Source organism: Carettochelys insculpta, chromosome 1 (genome assembly GCF_033958435.1).
Source record: "Carettochelys insculpta isolate YL-2023 chromosome 1, ASM3395843v1, whole genome shotgun sequence".
NCBI lineage: Eukaryota > Metazoa > Chordata > Testudines > Carettochelyidae > Carettochelys > Carettochelys insculpta.
The window spans coordinates 62,177,463-62,192,594 of record NC_134137.1 but is presented as its reverse complement, the minus strand read 5'-3'; the positions used below and the strand labels follow the sequence as shown (position 1 = coordinate 62,192,594).

General features: G+C 45.0%; 1 protein-coding gene and 1 pseudogene across 9 annotated transcripts in view; both read right to left on the bottom strand.

The window, feature by feature from the left end:
• Positions 1–15,132, bottom strand: part of RCBTB1 (RCC1 and BTB domain containing protein 1) — a 58,897-nt gene that overhangs the window by 11,564 nt on the left and 32,201 nt on the right. For all 9 annotated transcript variants that reach the window (XR_012644503.1, XR_012644504.1, XM_074987701.1 and 6 more), the window contains exon 12: positions 13,657–13,808. Coding sequence is in view for 7 of the 9 variants with exons in the window: in XM_074987701.1 (XP_074843802.1) it covers positions 13,668–13,808 (141 nt within the window). In the remaining 2 variants the exon portion in view is untranslated. The remainder of the gene's footprint in view (positions 1–13,656; positions 13,809–15,132) is intronic.
• Positions 11,577–13,662, bottom strand: LOC142009523 (jupiter microtubule associated homolog 1 pseudogene; annotated as a pseudogene).

The following is a 15,132-nucleotide window of genomic DNA, read 5'->3' as shown; positions in this document are numbered from 1 at the left end:
GGGGTGCCCCTCTGGGGTGTAGCTTTCCCCCTCCTCCCGCTGGCTGCCTTCCAGCTCTCTCTTCCCCTAGCCTCTAACTGCCGCCCCCCCGATTCAAAAAACCCCGCTCGGTTCCTCCCTCCTCTTTGTTCAGGGCAGAGGTGTTACCTGCCAGTTGTAGCCCCAGGGTCATCCTTAGCCACTGGGAGCTGCTCTGCTTGCCTCTCACATCCAGCCTGACTTACACATGCACTCCCCCCACTCCATCACAAAAGGGAGCATGGTAAGTAAGGTGGCGGGAGATTACTAATGAAGTACTGGTGGTGCATATGCAGCACTTCCTTAAGCTGATTCTCCCCCCACAGCAACTTCGAAGTGTTAAACTTCAAAGTGCCGGCTCAGGTGTAGCCGCAGCTCACCTGCCGGTACCTATTTGGAAGTCCCTTTACTCCTCAAAATTTTGAGGAGTAATGGGACTTTGAAGTTGCCCCCGTACTTCAACATACCGGCGGGTGAGCCGCGGCTACACGCGAGCTGGCACATGGAAGTTGCTGTGGGGGGGAGAATTAGCTTAATGAAGTGCTGCGTATGCACCACCAGCACTTCATTAAACTCCCGCCACCTCACTTACCATGCTCCCTTCAAAGTAGGGAGCTAGTGTAGACAAGCCCTCTCGCAGATCAGGGAGAGAAATGACTGCGACAACTCTTTCTGGCTGCTCTAGGCTACCTGTCAGTGACCACTGCTGTGTGAGTAGCAGCCACACTTTTGCTGTCCAAAACCCTATCGAGGGGTCAGCTTACATGTTCAGCGATGCTTTGGCCCTCATACATCTGTCTGTTACCGCAGCAGGTTAACATTTTATTATTTCCAGCAGCAGTCTTTTGGCCTGCTGGGTTGCAGAAACCCCCCTAACAATGATTAACAGCAGCCTTGCAAAGGAATAATTGATTTCATCACTGTTGGTGCCTTTTGCTGCCCTGGGAATCGCTCTAGTAGTGGGACACTAAACTGCTAAAAGCAGCCATGTAGTTGGTGAGGCAGTGCTGAGCAGAGACAGTCACGAAGGGCACAGAGTGAGCCAAGTGGGAGGTGCTTAGCTGCTGGGTCTCGCACTCATCCAGCTCATTAAAAATATTGAGCTATGCGACTGGTTTTAGGTATGTGTATTTACAGTTTATGCCACTTAATAAAGTGTTTTACAGTCTACATACTTATTTGCTTACAAGTCCCAAAAGGGTTCTTTTTCCATACGAACATAAACAAAATTCCCATCAGTTTGGATTACATTAGACAGTCCTGCAAATTGCAGGAATGAAGAGTTCGCTCACATAGGGCACCCTATATAACAAAGCTGTGCCTCACCCTCTCCACTGCTAACTTACACCTTTGCTAACTGAGCACACTGTGTCTGTACTCTGTGCCACTAGCAGTGTAGACATACACCTAGTAAACAAGAAGTCATATGGCACCTTATAGACTACCAGGTATTTTGGAGCATAAGCTTTTGTGGGCAATGACCTGCTTCACCAGATGCATGTCATGTCACAAAGCAGGTCTTTATCCACAAAAGCTGATGCTCCAAAATATCTGATAGTCTATAAAGGTGCCACAGAACTTCTTGTTGCTTTTGAAGATACAGACTAACTCAGCTACCTCTCTGATACACTCAGTAAACACCCCCAAACAAGGCTTCTCCTCTTAAACTACAAATTGTGGACAGCAAACCCACAGCTTCAGGAATGATTTCTCACCATAGGCAACCCTTAACTGTCAATTACAGCTGATTCCAATAATAGACAGTAATTAGCCAAGCCATGATTCATAATACATTTTGTTGTCAGAGGCATCCTTCAGTCTGCGTAGACTATGGATCGCGCCCTTCGTAATTCCATTTAAGATAGTCATTTGCAGCATTGACTGTGACTGTGGAGGCCCATATGAGAATGACAGTCCTTGCTACATCTGCTGCATATGTAGTGGGTGTCTGGCAGGTCCTTGCTGTCCTTTCTACCAGCTCGCTTCTCCTCTGCCAGCTGTCCGATCTTCATCTCGCCCTTCTGAAGGCCCTTGTGTAGTTCCTGCTTCCAGCTGCTGCGGTCGTCTGCCAGCTCTTCCCAACTATCTGGGTTGATGTCTACCTCCTTGAGGTCCCTCTTACAGATGTCTTTGTAGCACAACTGGGGGCATCTGGGAGGTCTTTTGCCAGAGGCTAGCTCGCCGTACAGGATGTCTTTCGGGATCCTTCCATCATTCATCCTGTGGACGTGGCCAAGCCAGCGGAGCCACCGCTGCCTGAGGAGGGTATGAATGGTTGGAATTCCAGCTTGCTCGAGGACGGCGGTGTTGGGCACTCTGTCCTTCCATGATGTCCCAATTTTGTTGTACCACCATCAGATACTGGTACTAACAACTAGCTGGCACTTGACTACCCACTGATAAATAGGAAATTATTTTTTTCCCTTCCCCAAGAACAAGTTTTTCAGTATATTCTTCACATGAGCCTGCCTGTTCCTCATGCCTTGGAACTTTGCAATTTTGCCCAGACAGCTCAGCTACTTTGCCGGTAGGAATACTAGCCCAGCACAAGGACGGAATTAGATGCATGTGCACGCACACGCCCACTCTTTAAAGAAAAGCTGAGAGGCTGGAGCCAAATTTCTAGCTGCAGTGTACACAAGACCCGACTGACAACACTGACAGAGAAAACAGCTGTTAATCTTCTATACCTAGTTTGAGATGTGTTGCGCAGGTCCTTTCCACTGTAGGTGTGAGCGCTCAAGTACCGCTCTTGGAGAGTTTTCCCTCAGTATCATAGGTCAGTTCTGGTGCCCCCTGGAGATGTGCTGTGGTAGCACCAGTATATAGGGCCTGCTCACACCTTAGTTCCTTTTTGTTTGTTAACTGGGCAGAGATAGGTGGGTTTTTTGTTTTTTTTTGGGGCGGGGGGGGTGGAGCACACGAGAGAAGGAATGTTTGGAATGGACATAAGCAACACACCTTGGTGAACATTATTTATGAAAGGGTAACAGGGTTCCCTCCCCTACCCCTTTGAGAGCTTGCTCATGTCCATTCCCAGCTAGATGACTCTTATGCAGATGTAGGGGAAGGTTCAGAGTTCACTGACAGCCAGACTGTAGCACCTCTCCACTAGACACAACGTTATGTCTAGCCTGGTGAGTGAAATACAAGAGGATGGACTGAAGACCATGTTCCAGCTGGACAGAGACCTGTGCAGCAAACACCACTGAAGATGTTTATGCTTTTGTGGAGTGTGCTGTCAAGGATGGCCTAGGGAGATGGACCAGGTTGTAGCATGTGCAGATACAGGACATGGTCCATGACAAAATTCTCTGGGCTGACAGATGAAGACCTGCAACGGCCACAAAAATTTGAGTTGGTTTCTGAAGTGCTTTAATTCTTGGTAGAAGGCTAGTGCATGTGACATCTAACAGGTGATGCCTCTCCTCTTGTCTGTTTACAAAATCTGCATGCTTAGAAGACTGGAAGGAAGCTGATTATTATGGAATTGTGACACTACCATTGGGAGAAGGGCTGGGTGAAAATGTAGCTGGACCTTTTCCTTGGAGGACATTATTTATGGAGGTTCTGATCACCAAGACCTTTCTGGCTGAAGTAGCGGCCACTAGGAAGTCCTTTGCTTTGTTTGAGGTGGAAGGTGAATATGTTGCCAGTAGCTCGAAATTGGAATCTGAGCCTAGGACAATGGCAGGTTTAGACCCCAGGCTGGGATTGGCTGAAGTACCTAGGGTTACAGCCTGTCATGGCCCTTGGGAAACTGACTGCAGATCAGGTTTGCAAAAATAGCTATTTACCAATGGGTGGAACACCAGAACTGCAGCCAGCCAGACCCTAGTAGATGACATCAATAGCCTCTGCTGCTTCACAGTAGCAAGCAGTCCAGAATGAATGGCACAGCTGACTGTGGGTGAACTACCAGTCTGCACCGGTCAGATACCAAACCTTTCCCTTTTTGCTATCTACATTGTAAACAATTCCGATTGATAGCTCTCTGCATCCTTTTTAAAAACAAAAAAAAAAACAAAACAAAAAAAAACAGCCCTGAGCATGCTAGCTCAAGGGTACAATGATGGAACTTTCAGGCAGTGAGATGTAGGAACTCAACGTTCAGGTGATACAAGTGACCATTGTTCTAGGACAGCAGGTCTAGAAACTGAAGTAGTCAGATTGGTGTTTCTACTGACAGGTTCAAAAATTACTTGAACCGGTGCTGGCATGACCAGGCTATGGCTACTTATCAGGATGACTTGTCCCAGCTGTTCCTAAGCAAGACGTTGTGTCTGAAAGAAATGGGTGGAAATGCATACAACATACAACCCATCCAGAGCAAGAGAAAGGTATCTGCCAGCTATTCTGGACTATGGCCCAGGAAAGAGCAGAATTGGAGACATTCCTGTTTCACTTTGTTGCAAATAGATTTGTGAAGTTTCCCACTCCTGGAAAATTATTTATAGGCTCAGTGGGCAGATGGACCACCCATGGGGATGGGAGAAATACCTGTTAAGATGATCAACTAGTTTGTTCTGAGAACCTGGCAGATAGGAAGTCTTTAGGCAAATCGTATGGGTTATGCAAAATTCCCATAAGCAAAATATTTTCATGCACAGGTGAGAAGAACGTGCTCTGACCTGTCTATTGATAGTTTTGTGCTGTCTGTAAGGAGTGCCACACAGCTGACTGTAGTTAGAATGCCTGGCAGGCCAGACAAAATCGCTTTGAAATGATACCAATTTGCAACAAGAGCTCTGTGTCTGCAGGGACCTCACAGGAGCTTATTTCCCACCCGGTTCATGCCATAGTGTCTGTGACAAGCAACACTGAAGGTTGTGGTCCTGAGAAAGGGACTCCTGCGCACACCACTAGTGCATGTAGCCGTGGTTCAAGGAAAGTAATCACCAATGGAGGAACTGTAATGACTATGGCTTGATCTACACTAGATCTTAAGTCAATGGCAGATATGCAATTCTAGCTAGGGCAACTGTGCAGCTAGAATCAATGCATCTGCAGTCAACTGGCAGGTCTTCCCATTGACCTCCGTCAGTGGGGACATGTTTCTCCTGTCAACTTCCCTTATGCCTGGCCAGAGGAGGAGTACAGTGGGTCAACTGCCAATCCCAGAGAGATCGATTTTGTGCATCTTTACCAGACACACAAAATTGAATGCCGGAGGATAGACCATGAATGGGTGGATCTCCCCGTTAATACAGACATATCCTATGTTAGTTTGTCAAGTACACCGACAGCAACCACTCCTGGAGAATGGCTGCGATGACTGCCGTACGTTTAGTGAACACCTGAGGGGCACAGCAGGGAAGGATTTGGTTTCTTTGACCATGGGATTCTGTTTTGTGAACAGGGATTGCTGAGAAGAGACGGGATCCACCTCACTAAAAGAGGAAAAAGAGCATCTTTGCAGGCAGGCTTGCAAATCTAGTGAGGAGGGCTTTAAACTAGGTTTGTCGGGGGAAGGTGACAAGCCCTGAGGTAAGCGGGGAAAGAGGCGGGAACAATCAAGTGGGTTTCCTAGGTGAAGAGGAGAAAGTGGGGCAATTGGCCCCTTCTCTAAGATGCTTGTACACTAATGCCAGAAGCCTGGGGAACAAACAGGAAGAATCAGAGGCCCTGGCACAGTCAAACAAGCATGAGGTCGCTGGAATAATGGAGACTTGGTGGGACGATTCGCATAACTGGAGAGTGGTCATGAAAGGTTATCAATTGTTTAGGAAGGACAGACGGGGAGAAAAGGAGGAGGAGTTGCGCTCTGTGTGAGGGAACAGTATGATTGCTCAGAGCTCCAGTATGAGGAAGGAGAAAAATCCAGTTGAGTGTCTTTGGGCTAAGCTTAGAGGTGGAAGTAACAGAGGTGATGTTGTAGTTTGTGTCTGTTATAGACCACCAGATCAGGGAGATGAGAAAGATGAGGCTTTCTTTCTTCAGGCAGCTAAGTGAAGCTTCCAAATAACAGGCCCTGGTTCTCATGGGAGACTTTAATCATCCAGACATTTGTTGGGAGACCAATACATCAGCACACAGACAATCCAGGAAGTTTTTGGAGAATGTTGGGGATAACTTCTTGGTACAAGTGCTGAAGGGGTCGTGCGCAACTTGACATGCTGCTCACAAACAGGGAAGAAATAGAAGTGGGAGGGAACCTGGGCTGCAGTGACCATGAGATCGTAGATTTCATGATCTGGACAAAAGTAAGAAAGGTGAGGAGTAACATACAGACCCTTGATTTCAGAAGAGCTGACTTTGACTCCCTGAGAGAACAGACGAACAGGATCCCTTGGGAAACGAAGATGAAGGGGGAAAAACAGTTGAAGAGAAGTGGCAGTATTTTAAAGAAGTCTTACTGAAGGCACAGGAACAAACCATCCCACTGCATAGTAAGAAATGCAAACATGGTGGGCAACCAGCTTGGCTTAAACAGGGAAATCCTTAGTCATCTTAAATTCAAAAAAGGCTGCATACAGGAAATGGAAACGTGGACAGTTGACTAAGGAGGAGTATAAACATACGGCTGGAGAATGCCAGGCAGTTATCAGGAAAGTGAAAGCACAATTGGAACTGCAGCTGGCAAGGGATGTGAAGAGCAACAAGATGGGTTTCTACAGGCACGTGAACAATAAAACAGGTTATCAGAGAAGGTGTGGGGCCATTACTGGATGAGGGAGGTAACCTAGTGACAGATGATACAGGAAAAGCAGAAGTACTCAATGCTTTTTTTGCCTCAGTCTTCACGGACAAAGTCAACTTCCACATGACGGTCCTAGACAATGCAGTATGGGAAGGTGGAGGGCAGCTATCTGTGGCGAAGAAACAAGTTCTGAGGTATCTAGAAAAACTAGATGTGCACAAGTCCATGGGTCTGGATTTAATGCACCCCAGGGTACTGGAGGGAATTGGCGGAGGTCATTGCTGAACCTTTGGCCACTATCTTTGAAGACTCTTGGAGATCAGGGGAGATACTGGATGACTGGAAGAAGGCAAACGTAGTGCCCATCTTTAAAAAAAGAAAGAAGGACAATCCAGGGAACTATAGACCCGTCAGCCTTACCTCAATCCCTGGGAAAATAACGGAGGGACTCCTCAAGGAATCCATTTTGGAACACTTGGAAGAGGGGAAAGTGATCAAAAGTAGCCCCTGGTGAATCCATGTTGGCAAGTCCTGCCTGACTAATCTGATTAGCTTCTAGGATGAGGTAACAAGCTCTGTGGACATGGGTAAGTCAGTGGATGTGATACACCTTGACTTCAGCAAGGCTTTTGATATGGTCTCCCACAACATTCTTGCCCATAAGTTAAGGAAATACGGATTGGATCCTTGGACTATAAGATGGATAGAAAGCTGGCTTGATGGTCGGGCCCAACGGGTAGTGGTCAATGGCTCAATATCTGGATGGCGGTCTGTTTCAAGCAGAGTGCCACAAGGCTCAGTTCTGGGACCGGTGTTATTCAACATTTTTATTAATGATCTGGATGAGGGACTGGACTGCACCCTCAGCAAGTTTGCGGATGACACAAAACTAGCGGGAGAGGTAGATTCATTGGAGGGTAGAGAGAATCCAGAGGGACCTGGATAAATTGGAGGACTGGGTCAAAAGAAATCTGATGCGGTTCAATAAGGAGGAGAAGTGTAGAGTCCTGCACCGGGGGTGGAAGAATTCCAAGCATTGTTTCAGGCTGGGGACTGACTGGCTCAGCATTAGTATGATGGAAAAGGACCTAGGGGTTATGGTGGATGAAATTCTGGATAGGAGTAAACAGTGTGCCCTTGTAGCCAAGAAGGCTAATGGCATACTAGGGTGCACTAGGAGGAGCATTTCGAGCAGATCTAGAGAAGTAGTTATTCCTCTTTATTGGGCACTGGTGAGGCCACACCTGGAATATTGTGTGGAGTTTTGGGGCCCCCCCCCCCAGTATAAAAAGGATGTGGATTTGCTGGAGCAGGTTCAGCAAAGGGCAACAAAAGTGATTAAGGGACTGGAGCACAAGACCTATGGAGGATAGGCTGAGGGATTTGGGCTTGTTTAGTTTACAGAAGAGAAGACAGAGGTGATTTAACAGCAGCCTTCAACTTCCTGAAGGGGAGCTCTAAAAAGGAGGGTGAGAAACTGTTCTCAGTGGTGTCAGATGGCAGAACAAGGAGTAATGGTCTGAAGTTGAAGAGGGAGAGGTGTAGGTTAGCTATTAGGAAAAAGTACTTCACCAGGCAGGTGGTGAAGCATGGGAATGCGTTGCCTAGAGAGGTGGTAGATTCTCCATCCCTTGAGGTTTTTAAGTTCCAACTGGACAAGGTCCTGGCTGGGATGACAGTGGGGGTTGATCCTGCTTGAAGCAGGGGGCTGGACTAGATGACCTTCTGAGGTCCCTTCCAGCCCTGTGATTCTGTGACAAGAGACTGAACAGGAGCACCATAAACAGGTGGAACACAAGATTCATGGCAAATCGGAAGACCCTTCCAGGTCCCTGAAACACAACATGGAAAATAAGTCTTTGTAACAATACATGCCCTTTAGGTTGAGGACAGTCCCCAGGATCCAAGGATGGAATGATGGAGACCAGGTGCAACTTCAGTTTCTTCATGAATTTGAGATGTCACAAGTATAGAATCCATCTCAGACCACCACTGGCCTTCAGGATTAGGAAATAACTTCAGTGGAATCTGTGGCCACTTAGCTCTGTCAGAACCTCCTCCACTGCTTCCACCACAAAGAGTGACTTCACCTCTTGGGCTAAAAGTTGCTCATGAAAAAGGGTCCCTGAAGAAGATATGGGTAGGTTGAAAGGCGAACGAAAAACCTGAAAGGCATACCCTAGTGCTCCTGTGCATAGCACCCAGTGGTCTCAGGTCATACGGGACCACACCCCATAGAAGCAGGATAGCCGGTTCATAAAAACTGGGGAATTTGGACTCATAAGTCATCCTGGTATTTTGTCCCCACGCATCTCATCAAAAAGCCTCTTTTGACCCCATGAGTGTGCATAGGGTGCAGATGCACATCCAAAGGAAGGCTGTGGATAGAGTTTCCTTCTGTTGCTCCTGCTGTAGTCTTGAGGAACACGGGGAGGGAAGAAACAAGATGTCTACTGTGGCCTAGCCTGCCTCCCTCATTATGGATGGAGTTCAAAAGCCCAGAGAATTCACAGTTTAAGGACTCAAGGGCCACCCTGAAGTTTGGAGTCCCTGTGATCAGAAAAAAAGCAACACTCCCTCAAAAGACAGGTCCTGCAAAGCTTGCTGGACCTCTGACTGCAAGCACAAGCTCCTCCACATAGCCAGAGCCAAAGCCACGGATTAGGCTGCCTGTGGCGATGCCTTTGCCTTCCTCTACAAGAGCTGAAAACTCATCTTGACTCCTAAGGCAGCAACTTCTTACATTTCAGGGAAGAGTCCCAGAAGTTGAATCTTCCTTGGTTGGTCATGTTTTCTAGACTTATTTTTTGCTGCTCTTCTTTGGACCTTCTCCAAATCTTTCTTGAAAATGGTGCCCAGAACAGGACACAATATTCTAAAAGCATGAGCCTCTGTTGATTGAACTAATTGGGTTTGCACACTTTTGGCAGAAACAGATTCAAACTTTGTATGCATAATAGCTAATAGAGTGGGAAGAAAAACCCGCAGTGTTAATGGGGGTACAAATTTGTCCTACATGGGGAAAAATTAAGACAAAGCTTCAACAGACCTAAATAAATTGCAATCTCAAATTACAGTGGCATAGTTGCAGTGCTGTTGTCCTAATGAAGACTTTCTAAATTAACAGGAGAGAGCTCTTCTGAGGTCTTAATGCTCCCTCCATGGGAGGTGGCAGCTTATGTCTACATTGGTACTTAGATCAGTATAACTACATTGCCTAGGGGTGTGGTTTATTCATACCCGAGTGACAGAGGTATATTGAAGTAATTTTGCAGCAAAGACCACGCTAAGTCACATTACCACTACCTTTCATGTTTTATAATAGAAAAGAAATCTGCACTATTGACTAAAACTTGAAAGCAATATCCTTTATAGAGAACGAATTATTTCCATCTTTGCCCTGCCCAAATCAACTCTTTATAGTACTATGACTTACATGGATTCTCTGAACTGTTTGTTTTGCTTTTGGTTTGCAAAATAAATACCTGGAGGAACTTATTATAGAACCATAGAATTCTAGGGCTGGAAGGCAGGATCAATCCCATCCAAAACATCTCAGCCATGACTACGTCAAGATGGGACTTATAAACCTCTAGGGATGGAGATTCCACCATCTCTCTTGGTAATGCATTCCAGTCCTTCGCCACTCTCCTCGTGAAATAGTTTTTCCTAATATCCAAGCTACACCTCTCTCTCTGTAACTTCAGACCATTGCTCCTTGTTCTGTCATCGGTCACCACTGAGACTAGTCTCTCTCCATCCTCTTTAGACCCCCTTTCAGAAAGGGGAAGACTGCTATCAAATTGCCCCTCAGTCTTCTCTACTGCAAACTACATAAGCCCAAAATCTCTCAGCCTCTCCTCATAGGTCACGTAGTCCAGAACCCTAATCATTTTTTTTGCCCTCTCCTGAACCTTCTCCAATGCTTCCACATCCTTTTTATACTGGGGGCCCCAAAACTGGAGGCAACATTCCAGATGAGGCCACACCAGAGCCGAGTAGAGGGGAATAACTTCTCTAGATCTGCTAGAAATGCTTCTCCTAATGCACCCCAATATGCCATTAGCCTTCTTGGCTACAAAGGCACACTGTTGACTCATGTCCAGCCTCTCATCCACTGTAATCCCCAGGTCCTTTTCTGCTGCACTGCTACTTAACCAGTCAGTCTGCAGACTGTAACAGTGCTTGGGATTCTTCCATCCCAAGTGCAGGACTCTGCACTTGTCCTTACTGAACCTCAGATTTCCTTTGGCCCAATCCTCCAATTTGTCTAGGTCACTCTGGACTGTATCCCTACCCCGCAATATATCTACCTGACCCCCTACCTTAGTATCATCTGCAAATTTGCTGAGGGTGCAATCCATCCCCTCATCCAGGTCATTAATAAAGATGAAGGATAATACTAGACCTAGAACTGATCCTTGGGGCACTCCACTTGGCGCCAACCACCAACCAGACACTGGGCCATTGACCACTATCCTTTGGGCCAGTTTGTTGAGCCAGTTTTCTACCCATCTTACAGTCTACTTATCCAACCCATATTTGTGGGAATATTGTGGGAGACTGTATCAAAAGCTTTGCTAAAGTCAAGGTATACCACATCCATTGACTTCCCCATGTCTACACAGGCTGTTACTTCATCAGAGAAGCTAATCAGATTGGTCAGGCACGACTTGCCCATGGTGAATCCATGCTGACTACTCTTGATCATTTTCCCCTCTTCCAAGTGCTCCAAAATGGATTCCTTGAGCATCCCATTCATGATTTTTCTGGGGACTGAGGTGAGGCTGGCTGGTCTATAAAAAAAGAAAGAAGGACAATCCAGGGAATTAAAGATGGGCACTACATTTGTCTTTTTCGAATCATCTGGCACCTCTTCCAAAAAAATATCACAATGACAGTACATAAAGTGCTGCTTTTTAATGAAAGAAATTTGGCACGTACAGTCAGGCTCAAGTTGTGCAGTTCACAAGCATGGAGAATGTGGGGGCAGGGGGGAAAGAGAAACAGACAAGTTCAAAACAGTCAGAAAGAAACAGGTTTAACAGAGGACTAAGCTGGACTTTCCACGAGGTGGGTTTCTCCTGGATGGTGAAGGACTGGTGCTACTGGGCTAGGAACAGGTGTAGCAGGCAGGGTTTTTCTGCACTCTGGCCAGGAGCAGCTTCCACATCAGCCTCGATGTTTCGCCACTTTCCCTACCCTTTGGATCTACAAAGTCCACACAGTTTTCATCCAAACTTTCATCCAAAGTTTCTTCTTTGTGGCTCAGAATCTTCTGACACCTCTGGGCATGACCCCTGTTCAGTCAGCCTTAGAAAGTGGATTCTCTTCAGAAGGAACAAAGATATTGGATGCCATTTTGTTCCTTCGCACAGGCTACTCTTTTGGCAAATCAAAGCCCAATGAGAAATTGGAACCTCCCCCTGCAGGGGACAGTTCCCTGGAGCTGTTCCTGCCATTGGGGTCCACACCCTTGAAGGTGGTAGCGATGGTCATGGCAGGCAGAGACAGGCGAAAGCTCCCAAACCAGAGACCGGCAGGAGGTGAACTGACCTCTCCCCACCGCTGGTGGCAACTGCTATCAAAATTCATTACTTTAGAAGACATGACAAGGCAAAATATCAGGTGCCCAAGATTCTTTAAAATAGTAATGATGAAACCAGGAATACCAAATCTCTCCAACACTATAGAAGAGAGTTGTCATAATTCAGACAAAGGATGGGTCTGTGATTAAAACATTGAAATTTGGATTTCTGAACTTTGATTCGTCTTTGCTGTATTCTTGTGCGACCATGGGTGCCTCAGTCCTATTTTTAATTATTTAGCATCCCTTATTGTCTACACTCTTCCCAAACAAACACTTAAGACTCATAAGATTGTCATGAAACTGAATTTGAGAAAGACATCTTATATTAAAAGGTCAAGTAAATTCTTGAATAAATTCTTTGCTATTTCCTGAAATATGGATTACAGGTGTAACTCTGCTGGTTTGGGATGGGATTCTGCCAATACATATTTGCCACACTCTTAGTAACTTTATTCTGTGGTGATAAATGAGATGACATATCTCTCAAGTCAAAAGTTTACAGTGAATAAGTAAAAAAAAAAAAAAAAAAAAAAAAAAAAGTAAATTTTATTGCATGCCATTTTGAAGTTGTTATACAATTCTCCAAGGCGCAAAAAAAAAAAAAAAAACAAAACACCAAACCCAAAACCAAACCCTTTTCAACATTTTCCTCTCCCCTTTTATTTAGGATAGCTTAATTAAGTCCTCAAAACCAGGCAATAAGTCTTTCAATGATTATTATAAATAAATGTTTGAACAGCTAGGCTTTATGCTGCCATGTACAGGTCAAGGTATCCTCAAAGGGCAGCTTTACTTCCAACTTAATTAGTAAATCATCTCAGCATATTTTGTAGAGATATTTTTTTGCAGTTCTCTAAGCCTTGAATACATTTGATTTATACATAGCAAAATTTGTTACAAATTCACAGTCATGCAACCACAATACAAAGAAATCTGTCCTGTTTGTTCTTTCTGGGTAATTCTACAGCACTGCCATTTACATGAAACACTTCAATGGCTCAGTTCAACCTATGCTGCAACTTTCTGGAGGTCTCAATCGATTAAGTCAGGAAATCCCAATTCCTGGCACCAAATAATTAATCCTCATCCTCTTGCTTCAAATTTTTCCCCACTTCAGAAGTACAGTAGACTCAAAAAACAGCAATGTGAAGAGTGAAATGTTAACCGGCTGACTTGTGACTCTTGCAATAGCAGTTCACTTTTTTTTTTTTTTTTTTTTTTTTTTTAAGGCATGGATACAGCACACAGAACATTTTGCTGCAGCTTCTGGATAAAGATTCATACTGCCAGTATTATGCAAATAGGGCTTGTTTCGTTTTTCTTTACCTGCAGGGTCATGCAAGCCTCTTACACATGAATACAGCAAACCAACTGTGACTATTATAACCCTGCATCATCCAAAACTTACAGCCATGTCTTTCAGTTCTTAAAGGCTCCACATTTACTGGCTTTAGCAATGAATTCCTTTAGCAGGGGGCCATCCATTTGCCAAAATGCTGCCGTCTGTGTCACTTCCGTCAAATGATTGACACAAAACTTAAAGCAGAATTCTTCTAAATCCTAGACACAAAACAAAACAAAAAAGCCTTTTTATTAGCTTTGGTTACACTGTAAGAAACCATTTAGAACCAGGCACAAATTGTTTTTATACGTCTTTTGTAATTACACTGGAATTAAACACAGATTAGAGATTTATGTAAAAAGATTACATTAAGGAGCATTATCCCAGCTGTTCTCAAATTTTTCCATACCATGCCCTATATTGCAACAGAAAATAAATCCTCCAAAACTAGCCATAAAAAAAGATGATGTTCATGACTCTTCCAAGCATATTTACAACTCAGTTTGAGAACTCACATACTATTCAAACTAGCATATTCTACTAAAGACAGATGGAACTTCCTCATCTTACCTCAAAAGTTTCCTCCTAACCTAGTCAAGAGTGTTGGTTTTAGCCAATGCCTTTTTTGCACAAAAAGAGGAGCTAGTACTCAGCCGGTTCCCTACCCCACCCAATCCCGCAACGAGGGCTGCTGAAATACCAGTATTCTGTATCGGCAAGTATTAGCAGAAAAAAAAAAAAAGCACTAGTTTTAGCTATTTCAGAGGAAGCATCCAGGATAGAAATAAGAGCTAAGGGAAAGATGAGTAAAAGCCATCTTTGAAAACCAGTACCCCAGTTTTTCCATTTCCATATAAAAGCCTGTTCAAAATACAAAGCTGCACTGGTTTAGCTAATGGAACCATGCTGCACTGGTTTACAGAAAAACCTGACTACAGCATAATATATCTAGATAGAGACTTTTAAAAAGACATCTATGAAGTCCATGCAGAAATATTTAGCAGGAACATATTGGGCACAAGGCAGCCTAAGTCCCGTTCTTTAATTCTACATTCTGCTAAAGTCTGGCCCACAGCCAAACTGTTCATACACTGCCTTTCGTCTAAAGATCAAGGAGTACCTCAAACAAGTCTCACATTGCACCCACATGGTATTAATATTACGTACAGAGTATGTAATTCTACAGCCAACAAAGTCAGCCATAAACCCCAAATGTTGCCAGATTAGATAAAGGAGTTAAGCGGGCCAGATCCTTTCATGCTACATTTATCTCCCCTAAGGAGTAGAACAATAACATGACAGACTCCATCTAGTCTTACTTCAGTATCCAGTCTACTGAATGCAATACTGTTTTAAAGAGACAATCTAGCCAACAATATGCACTTGGGATTAGGTGAAGCACTTTTGGCAAGTATGAAGAGTTAGCTCACTGACACAAAGTCAACCTTTCTTGCAGGGCCATCCTGAGGAAGCAAGGGCGAGGCTTGGGGCACCCCCACCACCTCAGGGCCCTGGGCAACCCACAACTCCCACACCACATGC